This window comes from Schistocerca piceifrons, chromosome 3 (genome assembly GCF_021461385.2).
Source record: "Schistocerca piceifrons isolate TAMUIC-IGC-003096 chromosome 3, iqSchPice1.1, whole genome shotgun sequence".
NCBI lineage: Eukaryota > Metazoa > Arthropoda > Insecta > Orthoptera > Acrididae > Schistocerca > Schistocerca piceifrons.
The window spans coordinates 734060168-734086106 of NC_060140.1; the positions used below are offsets into that span (position 1 = coordinate 734060168).

The 25939-nt window shown below is 41.1% G+C and overlaps 1 protein-coding gene across 1 annotated transcript in view; it reads right to left on the minus strand.

Moving 5' to 3' along the window:
- The window catches only part of LOC124789646 (UDP-glycosyltransferase UGT5-like), a 77990-nt gene that overhangs the window by 24471 nt on the left and 27580 nt on the right, over positions 1–25939 (minus strand). The window contains exons 3-6 of the mRNA XM_047257078.1: positions 12659–12840; positions 12104–12563; positions 1022–1244; positions 717–936 (exon numbers count right to left, since the gene is read on the minus strand). Of these exons, the coding sequence (XP_047113034.1) occupies positions 717–936; positions 1022–1244; positions 12104–12563; positions 12659–12840 (1085 nt within the window). The remainder of the gene's footprint in view (positions 1–716; positions 937–1021; positions 1245–12103; positions 12564–12658; positions 12841–25939) is intronic.

A 25939-nucleotide genomic window follows, 5' to 3' on the forward strand; every position in this document is an offset into this window, starting at 1 on the left:
TCTGTATGGTTTCAAAAGCAAACGGTTTCTCAACACATACCAAACAGTCATAGGTGGGATTTGCAGTCCGCGAGATGCACACTGGGACGTAGGGCTGTTGACAAAATGTTGTCTCACTCGCTCAACGACGTCATCAGATGTGCTTGGTAGATCAGATGATTTCACATGTCTTACCGAGCACCCTGTTTCTACAAAACATTTATGCCAATAATAAATTGTAGGCCTTTTAGGAGGATCTTTAGTATACTTGGTACGGAAATTACGCTGAACTGTTATCGCCGACTTCGATTCTTCAAACCAAAACACACAGCTAGCACGCTCGAGTCCAGTGAAGGCAGCCATCTTTAACGCAACTGCCATTAGCGCTCCTTACGGTGCGTTTCGGCACTAGCGAACTACGTGAGATAAAACTTTATGTATTTCCCTACAAATTGTCACTACAATCATCTCTGTAGGTACTATGAATTAATTTATATGAATTTTCAAGGTTGTAAAGTCGTTTTTGAAACACCCTGTATTAGTTTGTATTCTCTACTGATGTAACAGTCTTCTCATTTACAGATGTTGGTATATTACGTAAATGCAAAGTTTTCGACTATTTGTAAAGTTTTGTATCTCTAAAGTACTCACACAATGTCAGTAGTGTTTGTCTCATTCCCTATTATGAGTTTTGTGCAACTTTGTGCTGAAAGTATCGCTGTGAATTTGTGTTTTACCTTTGATCGCCGAGAACAGTGCGAATAGCATTCAAAACAGTAGTAGTTGTGACATCTTTAAACTCAAGATGATAGCCAATGCCTGCTTGAACCATTTTCGCCACATTGTTTTGTTGGTCACCCATGAATGGAATTCCGATTAGAGGAACACCAAAGTAGCCTGCCTCATTCATACTCTGGAGCCCACCTTGTGTAATGAACAGTTTGATGTTTGGATGAGCTGCAGAACAGAAGAACCACGTCGCCTCATTATGCCAATATATGCTACCATTAGATATCCTGACAGACATAAAGGTTTCACATACCCAACACATCTTGCTGTGGCAGCCACTTGGATATTTTGACATTTCCTGGACGGCCAGGGAGGTCATCTGCTTCCCACTTCCACAGTACCCTCTGTGGCAGCTGCGAGAAAGCCTCCAGGAAGGCCCGACGCTTGTGCTCGGGCATAGTACTGCCTCGGACGTTGGTGCCCAGGCTGAAGTAGATGACTCCATTTTCCGCGCCATCAAGAAAACTTTGAATATCCTATGACATTTCATAAAACAAACTTTAAGTTATACAGCATTAACAGTCATAAGGCCTTGACGTCTTAGATACCATCTTCTGTTCCTCCATTAAATATTACAATATGTGCATCCCTACATAGCCTATTACATTTCTAGTCGTCCATAATATGTATAGACATTTTATTGTTTTATTTCTTCGAAATTCATCGTTCTAGCCCTCATCACCACCCGCAGCTCCCAACCCCACCCTCACACATACTCGTCCCACCAAACAACTGTTTTTTTCAAATGTCAAATTATCTCACTTATAAAAGTCCAGGTCAACCATTACAATACAACCTTTAACGTGATAAGTAATGTGTAAAATCTTATCTCCTCTCTTATTCTTTGCAAAGAATCCCTCGGTGGTGCTCCGTCACTGTACTTAAACTGTACACATTTTTTTTTGCACTGTCCAACTGCTCCTGTTTCTTCTACACAAATTTCCCCTCAATCCACACTGCACGCCTGTAAAATGGCTTTCTGTCATACCTACTGTCGTAGGAGCTGCTTTTCCATTGCTGTGTTATTATGGCTATCAGCAAACTTATTTTGTTCAAAAGGCATTATTCTCCTGTATGTGGATGTGATATCTCTGTCTTTTAATGAGTTTTTCCCACTTTTTGTACGTAGGTGATTAGTTATTCGTGTCTGCTATATTTCAAAACTTATATCTTTACTTTTTTATCCCTGAAACCCATATTTTATATTAACTAATCTGTCCACTACATTTCTCAGTTCTTCTAAGTCAGTCTTACCTTCAGCCAAAAGTCTATGTGGCATTTGAGCTTTATCAGCTTCCTCCAAACACTCATAGTCTTGTTTAACGTCTCATGATCGGGGTTCACAGTCATGCAGAATTGTTTAAAAGACATCATATTCGCCATTGTCTGTAGGGTATTATTCATTTCACAGTTGCAGTTTCGGTCTTTGGGCAATTTTCAAGTGGAACGGCAAAAGATTTTGCTTCAGTGCATGTCAGACTTTAACATCCTCCGACATGTACGCATGTCATCGTGATGAACAGACCTTTTCACTATAGAAATACAGTAATATTAGACGAATGCGAAACTGTGTACACAATTTACGTCATTTGACGACGTACAGAACTTCGCACTTGTCTGATGTTGCTGTATCTCTACAATGAAAAGGTCTACTTTTGACGTTGTTCCAGAGGATTTGTGCTGAAGCAAAATCTTCTGCAGTACCTAATGAAAATGGCCCAGAGGCCGAATTGGCAATTGTGAAATAAATAATCCCACACTCAGTGACTAATATGATGTTCATTAAACAAAACCACTGTATTTCTTCTTAAGCTGTCGTTCATTATGTCTTCGACATACTATTTAGACAAGAATGGCGATCAGTTACTTCCCATCCTACACCTTTCTGAACGTTAGCATATCTTCCTAGATTTTCCAATTACATAACCTGTAATTGTCTTTATGTTGGACAGTCCATTAGTGAGATGACTGTGTACATTATCCTCTTCCATCTAAAAAATTCATAAATATTATTTTTATTAATAAGCTTAGAAACTGTGCCATGCATGTGCGGGTCTTTTCCTAATATCGTTTTTTTTTTCTGCTCTGGGTTTGTCTCTGGCTCATCGCTGGGAGATCAGAGGACTCTTGGCCACAAGAGTGCGGACGTAAGTAGTGGCGGACCGGATTTAAGCCCGAGCTAGGTGAGCTATGGGAAATTGACAGGTTAGCAGCTGTGGCGCTTGGAGGTCAGCGTTTACCAGGGGCATGTAAGCACTCCATTTTGGCCGAACATTGCTGAGAGATGGCGAGCCCACCTGTGGAGTGTTTTTGGCGGAATCAAGCCGGGGATTTATTTAACTTGCAGCTATTCAACCGTGGAAGGAACGAGTCTGTTTGGAGGAAGCACTGTGAACCTTCCCTTTGATAAAAGGCATTAATTTTGAGCTCAGTAAATGCATCCTGTTTCCTTTCGCACCTGCTCGGTATTAGTCTTTTTACATCTGTCTGTTGTGGACGAAAGGCGCTTATTTGTGGTTTTGATCCAAAGCACGTTTTCGCAAGTTGTGGCGAACGTGCATCAAGTTTGTTGTCTCGTCGCCATGTCACTGAACTTTCTTCAAGGCGCTTTCATTAATTTCAATCTGTAAATTTCTTGCCATGATCTTGCTTACTATTTTCCTTTTTAGGCGCCTTGTATTTTAGTCCCTATTACTGCCTCCCGTTTTAATGAAAATAGTGTTGCTTCGAAGTTGTCAGGCTCTGCTCGTTTTTGAATTTCATTCAGATACTATTTAGCCCTCAGCCTAGTTGACTTTGTATAGTACTTAGGCCTACTGGAACTCGTGTATTGGCTTATATTTAAGTATAGTAAGGTTTAATTCTATCTGTATGTGTTTGACGAAGGACAGGCTAGTCTTTATTTCATGAAATTTTTGCTAAGGACTTCACTGCATGCTCTAACAGATCCGGTGATATTCACCAGTTTTGTAATACAATTGTTGAAAAGGTATCTATTTTAGTAAGGCAGCTGGACAGTTGATTAGATAAAATTCGTATTACTCGTCTTTTGCTGCCTGTTTGAAGAAGCTGAGTGGATGTTATTTGTCGTCCCTTTATTTGCGTTGCTGCCTGCCAGGTCTTACACATTGTGTTTGTGTATTTGATCGGCTACTGCTTTTGTTTCCCGGTCGTCCCGAGGTTAGGGGTTTACCTCACTTCAAACTTTTCAATTATCTAGGCAGTAGGTGATTTAATATAAATGGTTTCTTTTAAATTTTCAAGTAAATCTAAGAAACATCGTCTTTAAGATCAGCCTGTTGCTTGTTTCGTCATTTTGTTGTAAATCTCAGTACGTAGTTACTTATGCATTCCTTACGATTTAGGCAAATTTCAGGCAAACCTTTGAGCACTTTCACCGGTTATAAACCTTTTTTGCATGGTCAACAGCCATTAATTCGATTATGCTGTACATGTTCTTATTTATCTGAATACTACTGAAGTTTAGTACATGTAAAATTTGTGGTGCTCCTAAAATTTTGTTTTGCTTCAACATGGACCGTTTGGTGAAGCTGCTATATATAGTCATTGGTTTCAGCATTTATGTTGTATTCAAGGTTCTCGGGTGTCCAACCGGATCCGTTCGTCGAAGTCCCACGATATTTCGGCGGATAACCGTTCCGCCATCATCAGGTGGTGCTGATGGAATGATCTGTTTGCGCTGTGTCCGTGGTATTTATGTCCGTGGGGTCCCGAGTCGTACCCCAGTGCGGGCGGCCGGCGGGGCGCCGCGTGTTGGGAGGGGTGGGGGAAGCTGCAACCACGCCCGGTGCTAGGCGCAGACCATCTCCGTCCGCCGTGGCGGAAGTATCTCGCGTCCGCTCGTGCCGTTGCTCTTTGATGGTGTTTAATAACGGTTTCCAGGCCTTGCTAAGTTGAAACCCGGTGTCCCTGTTGATGAGGTTATCTGTTACTCGAATTTCTTCTTGCGGAACACGGTCTCCAGGTGTTTGAGCTCCGTTGGCAAGTTCTGTTCATCAGAGATCGAGTGTGCTCTATGTACCAAGGTGTTGAGCATTCGATTAAGCTGCGCCGGATGGTGGCAACCGCCAAATCCAAAGGGCCTTCCGACAACAGAGGTGCAGCAAGAACCGAGATGAAGAACAACCCGAAAAGAAAAGCAAGCTCTGGCCTTTCTGCGTTTGCTGGCAACGTGTCGTCAAAAATAGGGAGACTGTTAAGGCGACACAAGATTGACACAGCCTTCCGGCCACCAGCAAAGGTTCGTGACCTACTAGGAACGGCAAAAGATGACGTAGGGCTGAAGAAAGCGGGCGTATATAAAATCCCGTGCGGCTGTGGCAAATCCTACATCGGCCAAACAGTTCGCACGGTCGAGGGCCGATGCAAAGAACACGAACGTCACACCCGCTTACGCCAACCCAGCCATTCGACCCTAGCAGAACACTGCATTGAAACCGGACACACAGCGAAATTCGAAGAGACAAAAATCCTGACTGCCACAAGTGCCTACTGGGACAGTATCTACAAGGAGGCATAGAAATTCGAGTAACAGATAACCTCATCAACAGGGACACCGGGTTTCAACTTAGCAAGGCCTGGAAACCGTTATTAAACACCATCAAAGAGCAACGGCACGAGCGGACGCGAGATCCTTCCGCCACGGCGGACGGAGATGGACTGCGCCTACCGCCGGGCGTGGCTGCAGCTTCCCCCACCCCTCCCAACACGCGGCGCCCCACCGGCCGCCCGCGACGGCGTACGACTCGGGACCCCGCGGACATAAATACCACGGACACAGCGCAGACAGATCATTCCATCAGCACCACCTGATGATGGCGGAACGTTTATCCGCCGAAATATCGTGGAACTTCGACGAACGGATCCGGCTTGACACCCGAGAACCTTGGATACAGCACATTCGCCAGGAAAGCCTGAGATCTCATAGCATTTATGTTCTTAATCTATAGTTATTTATTCCCACTGCAACTGCTTACCGTATTGTGACACGCTTTTATCATTGGGTCCTAACCCATTGGTGCAGTTGATAAGAATAATTTTCGAATGGTATTGCACTATTACTCTGTTAACTGTTTGTACTGTACCTAATTGTAACCTAAGTTAGTCTGGCTTACCAATGAGACATATGTTTTATTGGGTCTAAGCCAATTTGTCACCTTCTAAGTTTGTTATTTGATTTTCTTACTGTCATTCCCCTATTGGAGTATTTTTCTTATCTTAAAGATTTTGATTGTTTTAATAACTTCGTCCGAACAGGCTTTGGAAGTCCAAACGATAGCGACCGACCGCTGCGTCATTCTCGATCGATAGGTGTCACTGGATGCGGATCAGTAAATTGCTCTCCTGGCCGTTGTCAGTTTTCGTGGCCGGAGCCGCTACTTCTCTATAATTGCTTCTTTTCCTCTGAGTACTATTCCAGTCTGTAATTAACAGTCCTCATACACCTAGCAGATTTATTCGTGGCTTCTCATGTTTTCTGGAAGTATGAAATTAAGCTTCTAGTTTCATAAAGTTTTGACTGTCATACTACTGTGTAGAGCAACCATTAGTTTTAGAAACTTCGAAGGTGTCTCATTGACTCACGCACACTTGTTTCAGCTCCTACCAATCAATGCTCCATCAAACACTGGGTATTTCACAGAATAACTTATTTCTTCCACGTCGAAATCCTCCTCCATTTCTACCACACTAAAGTAGAGAGCTATTTTCCACCAAACGATCTCACAGTATACTGTTGCCAATAATTTGTCTTGTTTTGCTCTACCAGTTTGAATCTTGTTGAGCAGCAGACGTACTATGACTTTTCCAAAATTAGATAAAATCTTCCAGTCAACACCTATTGCAATTTATTTCTCGTGATTTCTTTTAGTATCTCTTAAAGTCAAAAGGCACATAAATTCAGATTATATATTTTGTAAGTTCGAAGAAACTGGCGATTAAATACAATTAGCCTCTAATAACAATATTCAGAAACACAGAATTTAAATATGAACAGTGTGGAGCAAAAATTAAAAATTAACTGGTATTATAAATATTGTTTATATTTAGCACCCTTAGTATCGAGTTCCGTGTTTCTTATAAAATGAACCAATGCCTACGGAGTACATCGAGTGACATTGTTAAATTTTTTTAGTTAATCCGTATTAACCAAAAAAAAAAAAAAACGAGAGAAGTGGAAAACATTTACAGAACGGGAACGCACATTAGACTCCCAGCTGCCAACCTTGTAGGGTAGGGAAACATTGTTTCACTAAAAACGAATGTTTGAAACGCATATCTTTTTAAGGAAACCGACTATGATGAGAATTTAGTATATTGCTTGTTTACTGTCCCCGTTGTTATAAGCAACAGGGCAGCTCAGACCTGGTACCGTCACATCACGAATTACGCACCAGCAAAATACAGTTACGGAAAATTTCATCCACAGCCACAGACTCTGACGGCCCTCTACTTGTCAGAGCACAAGTCCGGGACGTGGAGAAACATTTCAAACATAGGGATCCTTCAAAGATATGTAAAAAAGTATAATAAAGAAAACCAAGGGGACAAATCTAGTCCTAGACATAAGTTCCTCGAAAGACCAGATACAGCAAGAGGTCATAAATGGATAGGCAGCTCATATCCATTCTAGACTGATTAACAATAGAAAAACTGGATATGAATTACGTAACATTCACTTCTCTGAAGATAGGGAGCGTGAGGTATGAAGTAATGGAAGATGAAAGGACACAGAAACTGGTTCCTGGTAGTCGAATAATCGATGCTTTTATTAATAAGAACACAGTCATTATGTACAGAAATTCTCATCTACGAATCTAGACTTCGAGAACCTATAGAGGTACTCAAAGTACCCTCCGTCAGACACCGTCAGGTGGCTTGCGGAGTATGGATGTAGATGTAGATGTAGACTTAGCGTAACCATACTATTTAGCTAAGTCTATAGATAATGTAATAACTCATTTTTCCGAATTTCTCAACTATAGTGTGTTACTTACATACAACTGTCTACGGAAGTTTATTTATTTTCGACTTCGTAGGGAACTGACACAACAAACTATGCGGACCGTGGGAGATGTAATTAAGTTCGTACAACTCTAGAATATTTATGAATTATAAGCAGACTTGTAAACGAGAATAAAATGTGTGGACATGTACGAAAATTAATGGTTTTATACACTACTTAATGTAGCCACACGAAAAACTGACGCCAAACATAACTCGAAATTTTCATCGTTATCAAAACATTTGTTTTAGTTGTGAAATATATGTAGAGAACTAGTAACTAAACAAATTTCACATTTACCTGAAGTAACAATATACCGTTTACAGAAAACATTTTAAATCTGCAGTGGGCTTTATAACTACTGCTGAAAGTTTACATAAAATGGTCGATGTAAGTGACTCCATCTGACGCTTAATGTAGAGGAGCAACTGTAATACGCTTTGTGAAGAAATAATATGGGACCATTATCAAACAACCATTCAAATATGAACCCCCTCCCGCTGGTTTCTGTGTTGAAAATGTCTTGTACTCACTATTTCTAAACTTAACGCTGCGTCAGAAGATACTAAGATTAGTGATATCCTTTAGGATAAGGATACTTCATTAGTGTGGTCGCCTCCTCTTTTCCTTCTATTGAACGATGTTCTCTTGCTTTTAGCTTTTGGTGTTTTATTTTGTTATTGCAGTTTCGGCATTTGCGCCATTTTCAAGCATAATATATGGAAGTATAGGTTGTCACTAAGCAGAGATAACAACGAAATATCCACATATCTGTCTAATGTCTGCCTATATTCAAAAATATTATACCTGAAAATGGCATAAATGTCAAAACTGCAATTGTAAAATAAAACACTAACAACTAAAAGCAAGATAACATCATTTAAAAAATTAAAAATGCTGTAAACAAATATTACGAGAGAACAATGCTTCGTCTTCTGTTCGATGCTTTTTACTCTCTAATCAGTTATAGGTACATCAGTCTTCCCTAATGGTTTTAACCGCCATAACCATCGCTTCTCCAGATCCATGCACGTATTCCTGAATTTAGATCGACAGCTTCTTAGTCTTTATGACAGCCTGCTAATGTACAATCTTAAAACACATGACATCAAGAGTATTTATGAAGAACGTTTCACAAACATCACGAAGTTTGCCAACACTACACACAGTTAAGACATTTTTACCGCCTCTTTACCGCCATTGCGCAGAGGGTACTTCCTTCGGTTAAAAATACCATTACTTACGCCTCACATAATGGCATTTCACCCCTATGGGTCCTGCTTCATGTGCCTTTGTTTCTAGAAAAAGAACACGCAATTCAGCTTGTCCCTCTAATGAGTAAGATGCTTTATGTATAAATAAATTTATAGCTCTTGAATAGATAAGGTTTTGTTTGTCGTGAGAAAGATCTGGGACTTTGATTTATTTCGTACATTTTGTTGTTTCCGTACGTTTATCGGTGAGAGACTTAAGAAAATCATTCAATCTAAAAACTTTAAAATGCTACTGAAATATTTTCCTAAATATTCCCCAGAATTACCTATATGAAGTACAAGGTTATTCTGACACAACTTTATAAAGTTAGCTGTTGCTTTTTAATTTATCTGTGCCTTTAAGTTGCGAATTGCTGTTTTCCAAACTTGTCGCCAGTATAAAAGACTCTTGAAGTTAACTGCCTGTCATGAAATGTTCTCGATGTAAGTTATGTTGGTATGTTTCCATTGTCTGCGAAGTACAAGCCCTTAGCCCTAGGATTACATGATTTGCGTGTAATGATTCTTTCAGTAACATTCATGTGCATCATGTAAGGAAATGTGGCACGAAAATTACTGTTCTTCATTTACTGTAGTGATCAACAGACAACGTCGACAGCGTGCTGACGGTGATCGTGGACAGTGAAATTTTATGTAGAATACTATTGAAAAACGATTACAAAAGACCTGTAGATCACTAACAGTTTATACAGATATCTAGGACCATGGATGTCAGTACCATCTGGGAGTGATTAACAATGGTGTAATAATATGCATCTACGTGGTTCTGGACTGAATATTAATAGAAGTTACAAGTAAGAAGTTGTACGTTCCAGAAAATCTGGCTAATGAAATTTAGGCAGTGTGCATATACTCCATAAATTAACAGGAGGTAGTTTGGGAAGCAAAGACTCCAAAGCACCTATAAGGAGGTACAGTTTACGCATTCTTGTTGTCTATGATTCGAAAAGAAGTTGTTTGTAAATAAAATTAGAATATGGATATAATTTCATTACTAAACACAGCCTTCAGAAATGCCTTCACAAAAGAAGACGAAGGAAATATTCCATAATTCGAATCGAGAACAGCTGCCAGCATAAGTAACGTAGTAGTAAATATCCTCGGAGTACTGAAGCAACTTAAATCACTTAATAAAAGCAAGTCTTCTGGTCCAGACTGTATAAGAATTAGGTTCCTTTCGGAGTATGCTGATGCATTAGCTCCATTCTTAACAATCATATACAACCGTTCGCTCGAAGAAAGATCCGTACCCAAAGACTGGAAAGTTGCACAGGTCACACCAATATTCAAGAAAGGTAGTAGGAGTAATCCACTAAGTTACAGGCCCATATCGTTAACGTCGATACGCAGCAGGATTTTAGAACATATATTGTGTTCGAACACTATGAATTACCTCGAAGGAAACGGTCTATTGACACACAGTCAACAAGGGTTTAGAAAACATCGTTCCTGTGAAACACGACTAGCTCTTTATTCACATGAAGTGCTGAGTGCTATTGACAAGGGATTTCAGATCGATTCCGTATTCCTGGATTTCCGGAAGGCTTTTGACACTGTACCACACAAGCAGCTCGTAGTAAAATTGCGTGCTTATGGAATATCGTCTCAGTTATGAGACTGTCAAAGAGGTCACAGTTCGTAGTAATTGACGGAAAGTCATCGAGTAAAACAGAAGTGATTTCTGGCGTTCCCAGAGGTAGTGTTATAGGCTCTTTGCTGTTCCTTATCTATATAAACGATTTGGAAGACAATCTGAGCACCCGTGTTCGGTTGTTTGCAGATGACGCTGTCGTTTATCGGCTAATAAAGTCATCAGGAAATCGAAACAAACTGCAAAAGATTTATAAAAGATATCTGAATGGTGCAAAAAGTGGCGGTTGAGCATAATTAACGAAAAGTGTGAGGTCATCCACATGCGTACTGAAAGGAACTCGTTAAACTTCGGTTACACGATAAATCAGTCTAATCTAAAAGCCGTAAATTCAATTACATACCTAGGTATTACAATTACGAACAACTTAAATTGGAAAGAACACATAGAAAATGTTGTGAAGAAGCCTAACCAAAGACTGCGTTTTATTGGCAGGACACTTAGAAAATGTAACAGATCTACTAAGCAGACTGCCTACTCTACGCTTGTCCGTCCTCTTTTAGAATACTGCTGCGCGGTGGGGGATCCTTACCAGGTAGGACTGACGGAGTACATCGAAAAAGTTCAAAGAAAGGCAGCACGTTTATCGCGAAATATGGGAGAGTGTGTCACAGAAATCATACAGGACTTGGGCTGGAAATCATTCAAAGAAAGGCGTTTTTCGTTGCGACGGAATCTTCTCACGAAATTCCAATCAACTTTTTCCTCCGAATGCGAAAATATTTTGTTGACACCGACCTACATAGGGCGGAACGATCACCACGCTAAAATAAGGGAAATAGAGCTCGTACGGAAAGATATAGGTGTTCATTCTTGGAATAATAGAGAATTGTGAAGGTGGTTCGATGAACCCTCTGCCAGTCACTTAAATGTGATTTGTAGAGTATCCCTGTAGATGTAGATCTGTTTTATTCACCTAGGTATCTTTATGAATCATGGATAAAATGGTCCCTGCAGGTTAAAATGTGTTGCTGATTTGATGCAGAAAATTTTTAACAGTGCCTGTGTTTCATATCTCTGTTCCTGGTTCTCTTGCAAATAGATTATAACTTCTTTCCTCACTTGATACTTACTTTGGAGTAAAACACACCTGATATCATTCCTCCGGGTTTGTCTTTGGGAGGTTGGTGATTCACTATCGCCCCCTTCCAGTCATCCTGCTTTAGGTTTGTAGGATACATCCAAATCGTTTCGTTTCCTCCATCAACGAGCAGCTGATTCCTCGCTTAATTCTTTTCCCTCTAAGATACTACTCCATATATGTTAAATTTTACTTCTCCCTGATTTGCATGCATTCTTGTCTTCTTTCACATTATGTGGAACTAATATTGTATCAACACTGATTTATTTAACTAAGCACTTAAGTGCAGCAACATTAGTACCTACCTTGGGTAGAGGCTTTCGTTGCTTTTCGATGTGCAGCCCTGTCAGTTCTATCACATTTGGTAGCATCGGCCGTGGGTAGTTCATGCTGAAGTGATTATTCACAAGGATCAGGCTTATGTTTGTTTCTGTTTTCAGCACAGATGGCGGTTCAGCACCGAAATACGTTCTCATGACCTCATCTTGAGTCTTCAGTATTACATACCGCCAAAGGTAATTCAGACGGAGTATTATATACGTGTTGTACATTCGCTCCCAGAAGGACATGTGATCGGAGTAGCCAAGCATGAGATCTGGGCAGTAGGAAGGATTGTTGGGATTTCCATACGAGGTATGGACGGGAGAGGGGATACCTAGGGACACGAAACCAACCAGCGGCGGTGATCCCAGCTCATATACCAAACCGTAGTAGCACTGGTACATGAGATGCTCCAGAATAATGACGTCGAAAGACGGCCGGGATCTGAAACATGAAACCGCTCGTTAACTACTCGATATCAAACCTTGGAAAGCTATCAAATATAGCTTTTCACATCTACACTCCACTGTGCCACTTACCTGAGGAAGTCTTTGATCTGAGAAGAGCCAAGCTGTAGTTCGCAAATACGTTTCCCAGCTTCATCCATCATACTCATCAATGCAATGGGACTTGTTTCAGACATGGATGTAAAATCAAACGTTGCTCGCCAGTAATCGTACGTACTAGACAAGTCTATTTCCGTGTAATTCTGTACATTTTTCTGAAAAGAAATGGTAAAGTATTTCAGCAATAATTTTGTGTACATGGCTACTTATACTGTCTACTCACTGCATAAGTCTGATTTGCTGGCATCGACAAACATCAACTTGCTGACACATATCTTTCAATTTTCTGGCTAACTGCTTTGTGTGTAAGATCGATATCATTCTTGTTGTTGCAAACTCTGTGATGGGGTTGAGGCGTGGCGCCTTATGCCCCTATTACACGATGCGCGTAAACCGTACACCTATGCACCAGCGCTGCAAGCGTGCGTGTCTGTAACTACAGACTGGTTCACGTAGACTTATTACACCATCCACGCGGGATATACTTGCCGCACGTGCGCAGTACACAATGATAACGAGCAAAACACAAACAGAACTTCCTGACCTCTTGCAATGTCGTTCGTTCTACCGCGCGAAACACAAGGGGTGCCCTGTGACATATTAGAACAACATTTTTTCAAATTATTTATGTGACTCGAGGTTCCTATTTAATAAGAAATTGTTTTTTATCATTATTTATTAAGTGACTACTATTATCTTATTTAGGTTACTACTGTACTGAATTACAGACTCAACAGTTAGTTTTATATTACGAGACTTGGTTACACAGCTATATGTATTCATACAGCATTTTGCACAAGGAGGACCCACTTGTTTTTAGAACTATTGCTCTGGCAGTGACAGTAAATCTTCGGATTAGGGCACAACGAAGACGAAAACAAAAAGCCTGACGTTTTTGAGTTCGACCACTGCTGAAAGGAAGGGATAGTGGTGGAGGATTATATTCATTGCTTATGAAAGAACTGAGGCCCGAAGATCCACATGAACTTTGGAGCTTCGTGAGGATGAATATGGTCAGTTTCGAGAAGCTGCTATCTATCATAGAAGATGGGATTAGCAAAAAAATGGTCCAAATGGCTCTGAGCACTATGCGACTTAACTTCTGAGGTCATCAGTCGCCTATAACTTACAACTAATTAAACCTAACTAACCGAAGGACATCACACACATCCATGCCCGAGGTAGGATTCGAACCTGCGACCGTAGCTGTCGCTCGGTTCCAGACTGTAGTGCCTAGAACCGCACGGCCATGGAATTAGCAAGTGTGACAGTAATAAGGGAGGCTGTCTCACATTTCCGAAAGGAGAATTAAATCATATGTTTATACGTTTTGTGATCATACCAGCTTACGGTTCTAGACGCTACAGTCTGAAACCGCGCGACAGTTACGGTCGCAGGTTCGAATCCTGCCTCGGACATGGATGTGTGTGATGTCCTTAGGTTAGTTAGGTTTAAGTAGTTCTAAGTTCCAGGGGACTGATGACCTTAGAAATTAAGTCCCATAGTGCTCAGAACCATTTGAACCATACCAGCTTAGATCACGCATAAAACACCGGTCAAAGCCCTATTACGTTGCAGGCTGGTTGTAACATTACGTTTCCTGGCTACTGGAGAAGCATTTTAGCCACAGAATAGCACAGCCAATCATTTCGAAAGTTGTTGTGGATATATGCACTGCAATTTGCAACACGTTAAAGGACCAGTACTTAATGGTGCACCTGTGTTAATTTTTCCGAATTTGTATATATATATATATATATATACCGGGCGATCAAAAAGTCAGTATAAATTTGAAAACGTAATAAACCACGGAATAATGTAGACAGAGAGGTAAAAATTGACACACATGCTTGGAATGACATGGGGTTTTATTAGAACCACCCCATATTGCTAGACGAGTGAAAGATCTCTTGCGCGCGTCGCTTGGTGATAATCGTGTGCTCAGCCGCCACTTTCGTAATGCTTGGCCTCCCAGGTCCCCAGACCTCAGTCCGTGCGATTATCGGCTTTAGGGTTACCTGACGTCGCAAGTGTATCGTGATCGACCGACTTCTCTAGGGATACTGAAAGACAACATCCGACGCCAATACCTCACCATGACTCCGGAAATGCTTTACAGTGCTATTCACAACATTATTCCTCGACTGCAGCTATTGTTGAGGAATGATGATGGACATTTTGAGCATTTCCTGTAAAGAACATCATCTTTGCTTTGTCTTACTTTGTTATGCTAATTATTGCTATTCTGATCAGATGAAGCGCTATATGTCGGACATTTTTTGAAGTTTTGTGTTTGTTTGGTTCTAATAAAACCCCATGTCATTCCAAGCATGTGTGTCAATTTGTATCTCTCTATCTACATTATTCCGTGATTTATTCAGTTATCAAATTTATACTGACTTCAAATTTATACTGACTTTTTGACCACCCGTTTTATATATATATATATATATATATATATGTGTGTGTGTGTGTGTGTGTGTATGTGTGTGTTCTACTCAGAGTTTTGCAGTCCCCGTCTGTCTCACTGCGTCAAACTCACGGACTTTCTCCCCTACCACGGCCAGTTTCTCTTTTCTGACACGCTGAAATAAAGCAAGAGACGCAGTCAAATCAAACATGAACTTTGTAAATTAAGGCATTACGATACAAAACGAAAATCACCGTATAACGTCATATGCACATTACTCAGAAGGAAATAATTGCCGACGTACCTTATTATTATACAGCTGTTCATACATACATCTTCCCTCGCTGTATGCTTAACACCTCTTTGTTCTATTTCATTTCTAGAATACGAAGCAATCAATAGTAAATATGCTTTCACAAGCAGCCAGTATGAAAGAGAGTCTACTGCAAAAAAAGCTTTTTTCTGTATTTATGAAACCTACTTACTAAAAAAATGCGGAAAAATCCCCAGATGAAAATCTGGAACTAGCCACTAGCCGCCTAACAGTAAGCAAATACCAAGCAGAAAGCACTGTGGTACCGCCTTATGCACATGCGCGAGTTATCGCTGCCTAGTGCGCATGCGCGGATTGGCTGCAGTTTATAACTACTCTCTATTCTGGCGGGCGGATAATGTGTCTGCAAATTTTCGTAGTTTCGCGCGCGTTCTACCGAAATAATCCGTACGTCATAAGAATAAACCTGATGTAAACATTGCACTATGTATTATTCCGCCGGCCGCGGTGGTCTAGCGGTTCTAGGCGCGCAGTCCGGAACCGCGCGACTGCTACGGTCGCAGGTTCGAATCCTGCCTCGGGCATGGATGTGTGTGATGTCCTTAGGTTAGTTAGGTTTAAGTAGTTCTAAGTTCTAGGGGCTGATGACCACAGATGTTAAGTCCCATAGTGCTCAGAACCATTTGAACCATTTTTTTGTATTCTTCCGCGTTTGGTGGAACCTCAATAGATTTCAGTTTCACGTGGGACTGCAGCCAAACTGTCTCGGGTATTGTCATAATAAGGGTACGTTTTGTGCTGTGCGTTAAGGGCACATCGACTTAGCGATAACACGGGACAACAGCTTTACCGACGCATTTAACTTGGACAGCACTGGCCGATCAGCTGGTACAGCTAGGCTGCAGTGATGTGACCAGCTGCAGTTCACAAGTAAAAAGAGACGAGCAGCGGAGCAATCTGGCTTCGAATATCATTTAATTTTTAAGCAGAATGAAATAATACACTGCAAATCTCCCACAATTCGCTCCTTAAACCACTAGACGAAAACCGCAACATGTTATCGTTTTTAGCTAACTTACTACTTTAATTAAAAACAAGAATGATGAAAATTGCTGACGTAACGACAGGGTAATTTTTCTGCATAAGCTGTGTTTAACGTTAGAGAGTATTGAAGGATTTCACCGCATAGTTAAATATTCAAGCCACTGAAGGTATTACAGTCAGTCGTCCGGTAATTTCTTAGCTCCTTCCTTATCGGAATCGGAGAAATACATTTCAGTTCTGGAAGTGTCACCTCCTACGTTGATAACGAGCCAATCAACAACAGAATCCACGAATCCAACCACGCGCAGCATTTTCTCTTATTCTTTTATGACGACCGTTCTATATCCCGCCAGCGTTCGGCAGTGACGTGTGAAAAAGCTGCGTGCTTTAGTTCGAGTACATCTGGCAACTTAACAGTGTTGTTACTTCTCGGGCCAAATCTCGCAACTTGGCTCCAGATCAGTGCTGGTGGGTTCATATTTTAATGGTACAGTAGCAAATGCAGAAATGCAGCATTTGTATAATGTGCTCGATATTGTGAAAATGATTATTTTTCATGTTTCTGCGATACGTATATATACGATACTCTGTGGTATAAAACGATGAACATAGTCCAAATATAGAGGATTTGGTTTTTAATTTTTGCCTTAAAAATTAAATTATTATGTTTTGTGGTGTCACCGCCAGACACCACACTTGCTAGGTGGTAGCTTAAATCGGCCGCGGTCCATTTAGTACATGTCGGACCCGCGTGTCGCCACTGTGTAATCGCAGACCTAGCGCCACCACCAAGGCAGGTCTCGTGATACGAGAGAGCACTCGCCCCAGTTGTACGAGAACCTAGCTACCGCCCAGTTGTACGAGAACCTAGCTACCGACCAGATGTACGAAGCCTTTCTCTCTCATTAGCCGAGAGACAGAATAGCCATCAGCTAAGTTAATGGCTACGAACTAGCAAGGCGCATTAGCCATACAGTGATTGAACTTAAAGTCTCCTGTGTATCGTCAAGATCGATGTACCACAATGATATTAAAGATAAGTATTAATCCTGCTCCGTACTTTTCTTCCTAACATTAATTACGTATCCTGTTCCAGTACATCACGCCCGTCTGCGTTAGTCTAGCTTGCCTTTTCAGCCATCTCAACTTCACGGTGTCGGCCCAGCTACCGACACAACATGTTTTCTTAACTTTAATTTCTTAATTTAAACAACTTTTATGAACAGTCTTTCATAAAACATCGATAATTAAGAATTTGTATTTGAAATGGAAACAGGAATTTCGAGTCAAATATGTAATTAGAAGCAAGAAGACGTGCATCATTCACAAAAAGTGATGATGAGTTTTATAATTACGTGATGTAGGTGTTTCAAATTGAATGAGAAAAAAATGATACTGGGGAGATTTGAAGCAACGCACGAATGGCATGATTGGATCTACATTCAGTCACACTACCGACTGCGCTGTACGTTCAAGGTGGCTTTGTCATTTGCAGTATATACAACGCTCTGAAAATTTTATAGCCGATAATCTCCGTAAATTTATGAAAAACATTAAGAATAGCTCATTTCTCGGCCCTTTGTAACAGTGTTCCATGTGCGTGTTTCACTACGGAACAGAAAGCAGCTTCAGTCACTTTCATGCTGCGATTTAGCAGCGCGACAATGAGAGCACAACAGTGCAGAGGCTGTAACTGTACACGATTTTTGAAATAAAAACTACACAGCTAAAGCGTGTTTAAGAAAAACATTGATGGCTGTTAATACATTTGAAATCTTAAAGTTTCATTTAACGTAACTTCTTAATAAGATATCTAATACATAAGTAGGACCTACTTCCAAGAGCGTAACAACACTAGTATACTAGTGCTACGGCTTCTGACCAATCATCGCGTTTGTGTTTGTTTACATCACGTTTATTCTTATGATGAACGGATTATAGATGGCTGTTGCACTAGACCAGTACCGCTCGCGGCGGATCGCCGTGTAGTACCCACTTTACATCGCTCCCGTCTAGAGCTTGTGTATCGGGAGAAGGACTCATGCGTTCACAGTGACAGATGGTCTGAAGCGGATTCAGTCCAGTACGTAGTTTTAATTTTCATCCACCAGAGTCCAGTAGTGTACAGAGGCATTCAAGAAACATGTCAAGAGAATGTGTTTATAAACTTGTCTGTTTATTTCTTGGGGCTTTTTTTTGTTATTTATCTTTGTAAAGTTTTGCATATGCTTTTAGTAGTGTGAATGATGCGTGAATGTGGTCGAAAGTAAATATGTAGATCATTTCTCTACTGATGAACGCTCTACCAACGAGTGTGAGAAAGTTTTAAGACAGTGTGAATGCAGACGACGGGGAATTTTGTATCATAATATGACAAGTAAGTTTATGGTAAAATGAAAGCTAATCGAGTGCAAATGAAAATAGTTAATAATGTAAAGTATAAACAAAACAAATATTTATTACGGGACAAAGTACAGTTCGAAAGTGGGTTATTTTTTGATTTGTTAGTCATGCAAGGCGCGAACTAACGGGCGAGAATAATGTTTTTCTATTGGCCTTAAGGAACCCCCCCCTCCCCCCCATGAACCATGGACCTTGCCGTTGGTGGTGAGGCTTGCGTGCCTCAGCGATACAGATGGCCGTACCGTAGGTGCAACCACAACGGAGGGGTATCTGTTGAGAGGCCAGACAAACGTGTGGTTCCTGAAGAGGGGCAGCAGCCTTTTCAGTAGTTGCAAGGGCAACAGTCTGGATGATTGACTGATCTGGCATTGTAATAATAACCAAAACGGCCTTGCTGTGCTGGTACTGCGAACGGCTGAAAGCAAGGGGAAACTACAGCCGTAATATTTCCCGAGGGCATGCAGCTTTACTGTATGATTAAATGATGATGGCGTCCTCTTGGGTAAAGAGGTAAAATAGTCCCCCATTCGGATCTCCGGGCGGGGACTACTCAAGAGGACGTCATTATCAGGAGAAAGAAAACTGGTATTCTGCGGATCGGAGCGTGGAACGTCAGATCCCTTAATCGGGCAGGTAGGTTAGAAAACTTAAAAATGAAAATGGATAGGTTAAAGTTAGATACAGTGGGAATTAGTGAAGTTCGGTGGCAGGAGGAGCAAGACTTTTGGTCAGGTGAATATAGGGTTATAAATACAAAATCAAATAAGGGTAATGCAGGAGTAGCTTTAATAATGGATAGGAAAATAGGAGAGCGGGTAAGCTACTACAAACACCATAGTGAACGCATTATTGTGGCCAAGATAGACACGAAGCCAACACCTACTACCATAGTACAAGTTTATATGCCAACTAGCTCTGCAGATGATGAACAAATTGATGAAATGTATGATGAGATAAAAGAAATTATTCAGGTAGTGAAGGGAGACGAAAATTTAATAGTCATGGGTGACTGGAATGCGAGAGTAGGAAAAGGGAGAGAAGGAAACATAGTAGGTGAATATGGACTGGAGGGAAGAGATGAAAGAGAAAGCCGTCTGGTAGAATTTTGCACAGAGCACAACTTAATCATAGCTAACACTTGGTTCAAGAATCATAAAAGAAGGTTGTACACATGGAAGAATCCTGGAAATACTAGAAGGTATCAGATAGATTATATCAAGGTAAGGCAGAGATTTAGGAACCAGGTATTAAATTGTAAGACATTTCCAGGGACAAATGTGGACTCTGACCACAATCTATTGGTTATGAGCTGTAGATTAAAACTGATGAAACTGCAAAAAGGTGGGAATTTAAGGAGATGGGACCTGGATAAACTGAAAGAACCAGAGGTTGTACAGAGTTTCAGGGAGATCATAAGGGAACAATTGTCACAAATGGGGGAAAGAAATACAGTAGAAGAAGAATGGATAGCTCTAAGGGATGAAGTAGTGAAGGCAGCAGAGGATCAAGTAGGTAAAAAGACAAGGGCTAGTAGAAATCCTTGGGTAACACAAGAAATATTGAATTTAATAGACGAAAGGAGTAAATATAAAAATGCAGTAAATGAAGCAGGCAAAAAGGAATACAAACGTCTCAAAAAATGAGATCGACATGAAGTGCAAAATGGCTAAGCAGGGATGGCTAGAGGACAAATGTAAGGATGTAGAGGCTTATCTCACTAGGGTTGAGATAGATACTGCCTACAGGAGTATTAAAGAGACCTTTGCAGAAAAGAGAACCACTTGTATGAATATCAAGACCTCAGATGGAAACCCAGTTCTAAGCAAAGAAGGGAAAGCAGAAAGGTGGAAGGAGTACATAGAGGGTCTATACAAGGGCGACGTACTTGAGGACAATATTCTGGAAATGGAGGAGAATGTAGATAAAGACAAAATGGGAGATACAATACTGCGTGAAGAGTTTGACAGAGCACTGAAAGACCTGAGTCGAAACAAGGCCCCCGGAGTAGACAACATTCCATTGGAACTACTGACAGCCTTGGGAGAGCCAGTCCTGACAAAACTCTACCATCTAGTGAGCAAGATGTATGAGACTGGCGAAATACCCTCAGACATCAAGAAGAATATAATAATTCCAATCCCAAAGAAAGCAGGTGTTGACAGATGTGAAAATTACCGAACAATCAGTTTAATAAGTCACAGCTGCAAAATACTAACGCGAATTCTTTACAGACGAATGGAAAAACTAGTGGAAGCCAACCTTGGGGAAGATCAGTTTGGATTCCGTAAGAAATATTGGAACACGTGAGGCAATACTGACCTTAAGACTTATCTTAGAAGAAAGAATAAGGAAAGGCAAACCTACGTTTCTAACATTTGTAGACTTAGAGAAAGCTTTTGACAATGTTGACTGGAATACTCTCTTTCAAATTCTAAATGTGGCAGGGGTAAAATACAGGGAGCGGAAGGCTATTTACAATTTGTACAGAAACCAGATGGCAGTTATAAGAGTCGAGGGACATGAAAGGGAAGCAGTGGTTGGGAAGGGAGTGAGACAGGGTTGTAGCCTTTCCCCAATGTTATTCAATCTGTATATTGAGCAAGCAGTGAAGGAAACAATAGAAAAATTCGGAGTAGGTATTAAAATCCATGGAGAAGAAATAAAAACTTTGAAGTTCGCCGATGACATTGTAATTCTGTCAGAGACAGCAAAGGACTTGGAAGAGCAGTTGAACGGAATGGACAGTGTCTTGAAAGGAGGATATAAGACGAACACCAACAAAAGTAAAACGAGGATAATGGAATGTAGCCGAATAAGTCGTGTGATGCTGAGGGAATTAGATTAGGAAATGAGACACTTAAAGTAGTAAAGGAGTTTTGCTATTTGGGGATCAAAATAACTGATGATGGTAGAAGTAGAGAGGATATAAAAGGTAGACTGGCAATGGCAAGAAAAGCGTTTCTGAAGAAGAGATCGAATATAGATTTAAGTGTCAGGAAGTCGTTTCTGAAAGTATTTGTATGGAGTGTAGCCATGTATGGAAGTGAAACATGGACAATAAATAGTTTGGACAAGAAGAGAATAGAAGCTTTCGAAAGAATGCTGAAGATTAGATGGGTAGATCACATAACTAATGATGAAGTATTGAATAGAATTGGGGAGAAGAGGAGTTTGTTGCACAACTTGACAAGAAGAAGGGACCGGTTGGTAGGACATGTTCTGAGGCATCAAGGGATCACAAATTTAGCATTGGAGGGCAGTGTGGAGGGTAAAAATCGTAGAGGGCGACCAAGAGATGAATACACTAAGCAAATTCAGAAGGACGTAGGTTGCAGCAAGTACTGGGAGATGAAGAAGCTTGCACAGGATAAAGTAGCATGGAGAGCTGCATCAAACCAGTCTCAGGACTGAAGACCACAACAACAACATTAAGGAAAACTGACCAGTCGGAACGGAGTGCTCTTCGCGCGTCTGTTCTCTTGGTGATACAGAATGCTTACAGCTGTCTAGAGTAGTCGCAGTCTAGAATAGTCGGAGCCCAGCCTTTCAATGGTACGGTCATGTGTAGTATGAGCTCCGAAGGAAGTTATAATTTGCCAGTTTTAGTTATACTACATGCTTCAAAAGTGTTTTAAAGGGAAGGCATATTTATTCCGGTGTTTTTTTCAGGAAGTACGGATTTTTTTAGAAATTTTGTGTATTTCGCATGTCATATTGAGCAGATCGCTGACTAAAAACTTGAGTGCATTAGATACCGATAAACCTAATAATATGGCGAGCATTTTCATTTAAGAACAATCCGTGCTTAGTAGCTGTTCAGATTTCGGGAAATATGTTACCATAAACTTGATAACGCGAATGAATGGATTTGTGCATGGCTATGTTAAGATTAGCACGGGCTTGGCAGGGAAAGTGTACATTATCAAGGTTCAGAATATACCGAAGTTTCCAGTATTTCCACCTTTAATTCAAAATTAAAACCTTCTCCCGATTCTTGGAATAGTTATGTTCTATGCTGCCTGGTGCGAGTTGCAGTACGGTAGGTTTCTGCTCAGTTTTCCTACCGTCGACCTACTGCAACACGTTCACAGGTAGGTGTAGGTAATGGACGAAAGGAACCACGCTGCCGCTGGGTGTTTCACTTAAATCATTGGCATAATACTGAGTTGTTATTATAGTACAGCAAACAGTGTGTTTTTGCTTAGAAGGTCTCCGACTTGTCAAGTTGGGTAGGTTACGATGAAGATGAAATAATGTGACTGGTCACCAAGAAACTAGGTTGTTATTGGTAGATCTATGTGGGTATGTTTCCTTAAAAGCTCTCTTACAGACCAAGAATCGTGGCTTAAGATAATTGAAACCTCTTTGACTGGTTCATTTCCAAGAAATGGGGTGTTACAAGAAGATATAGACAAGGAGTATAGCTTAGGATGTTATGATTGCTGTTCATACTGAAGAGCCATAGAAACTGCCTAATATCGTGTAGGGCCCGCGCGAGCACGCAGAAGTGCCGCAACACGTCTGAAGTAGTGCTGGAGGGAAATGACACTATGAATCCTGCAGGGCTCTCCATAAATCCATAAGAGTATGAGGGCGTGGAGATCTGTTCCGAAAAACACGTTGCAAGGCATCCCAGATATGCTCAATAATGTTCATGTCTGGGGAGCCTGGTGGCCAGCGGAAGTGTTTAAATTCAGAAGACTGTTTCTGGAGTCACTCTGTAGCAATTATGGACATGTGCGGTGTCGTAACGTCCTGCTGGAATTGCCCAAGTCTCCATACCCTTACACCTCGATCCGCTCGATACAATTTGAAACAAGACTCGTCCGACCAGGCAACATGTTTCCAGTCATTAGCAGTCCAATGTCGGTGTTGACGGGCCCAGGTGAGGCATAAAGCTTTGTGTCGTGCAGTCATCGAGGGTACACGAGTGGGCCTTCGGCTCGGAAAGCGAATATCGATGATGTTTCAAATGCGTGTGTGAAATCTTATGGGACTTAACTGCTAAGATCATCAGTCCCTAAGCTTACACACTACTTAACCTAAATTATCCAAAGGACATACACACACACACATGCCTGAGGGAGGACTCGAACCTCCGCCGGGTCCATCCGGATGATGTTTCGTTGAATGGTTGGCACAATCACACTTGTTGATGGCCCTGCACAGAAATCTGCAGCAATTTGCGAAAGGGTTCCACTTCTGTCACGTTGAACGATTCTCTTCGGTCGCTGTTGGTCGCGTCCTAGCAGGATCCTTTTCCGGCCGCAGCGATGTGGGAGATTATCTTGATGTTTTACCGGGTTCCTGATATTCACGGTACACTCGTGAAATGGTCGTACGGGAAAATCCCCACATCATCGCTACCTCGGAGATGCTGTGTCCCATCGCTCGTGAGCCGATTGTAACACCACGTCCAAATGCACCTACATCTTGATAACCTGCAATTGTAGCGGCAGTAACCGACCTAACAACTGCGCCAGACACTGGTTGTCTTATACAGGCGCTACCGACCACAGCGCTGTATTCCGCCTATTCACAGTATCACTGTATTTGAATACTCATATGCCTATAGCAGTTTCTTCAGCGCAGCCTCTAAGGTATTCTATCCTGTGAGAGCCTCTTCATCTGGAAATAACCACTGCAAGCTACATCTTACTGAATACGCTTCTGTATTCATCTATTGATCACTTTCTACGATTGTTACTCCCCCCCCCCCCCCCAATTTTCCTCCAGTACTAAACTGGTGATCCCTTGACGTCGCAAAATGCGTCCCATCAACCAATCCCTTCTTTAGCTCAAGCTGAGCCACAAATTTCTTGTCTCTACAATTCTATTCAGTACCTCCTCATTAGTTACGTGTTCAACGTACCAAATCTTCAACATTCTTCTGTAGCACCACATTTTGAAACCTTCCACTCTCTTTTTGTCTAAACTGTTTATCGTGTATAATTCACTTCCATACATGGCTACACTGCAGACAAATACCTTCAGAAAAGACTTCCTTAGAATTAAATCTATATTAGAAGTTAATAAATTTCTCTTCTTCAGAAATGCTGCCAGCCTACATTTTGCATCATCTCTACTTCGGCCATCATCAGTTATTTTGCTGCCCAAATAGAAACGCTCATCTGCTAGTTTAAGTTTCTCGTTTCCTAATGTGTTTACCTTAACATCACCTGATTTAATTCGACCACAATCCATTATCCTTGTTTGGTTTTGTTGATGTACATCTTATATCTTCCATACAAGACGCTGTCCATTCAGTTCCACTACTCTTCCAAGTCCTTTACTGTCTCTGACAGAGTTACAGTGTCATGGGTACGCCTCCAAGTTTTGTTTCTTCTCCCTATTCTTTAATTCCTACTCAAAATTTTCTTTGGTTTTCTTTACTGCTTATTCAATGTGCATATTGAATGATATCGAGGATAGGTTCCACACAAGCTGTAAATAGCCTTTCGCTCCTTGTATTTTACCCATGCTACCTTCAGAATTTCAAAGATAGTATTCCAGTCAACATTGTCAAAAGCTAACTATACGGTAGAGCTACATGTCCTCGGGAAAAATTACTGCTACTTTCAGCCGTTCGCAGTACCGCCACAGCAACGCCGTTTTGCTTGACGTTGAAAGACCAGATTAGTCTGTCATCCAGACTGTTGTCCCTGCAGCTACGTACGATAGGTACAATCCTTTGTAATTCTATTGCTTTTGCAATATTTTAAGTACAGGTAGCATGCAGTCTCCTTTAATCAATGTGAACAAGAACCTGCTTGATATAGAGATGTATTTTTTTATAATTTCCTTTTGAAGAGAGTAGCTAAATAACAAGCTAATATTGTACAACGCCAAAGACGTTTTTTTTTTTTTTTTTTTTTTTTGAGTGCGAACGATTGCAGCTATCTTTCGGCACCACTGGTATTCCCAGCAACATATCTTATGAGCCGCGCGGGATTAGCCGAGCGGTCTAGGGCGCTGCAGTCATGGACTGTGCGGCTGATCCCTCGAGTATGGGTGTGTGTGTTTGTCCTCAGGACAATTTAGGTTAAGTAGTGTGTAAGCTTAGGGACTGATGACCATTGCAGTTAAGTCCCATAAGATTTCACACACATTTGAACAACATATC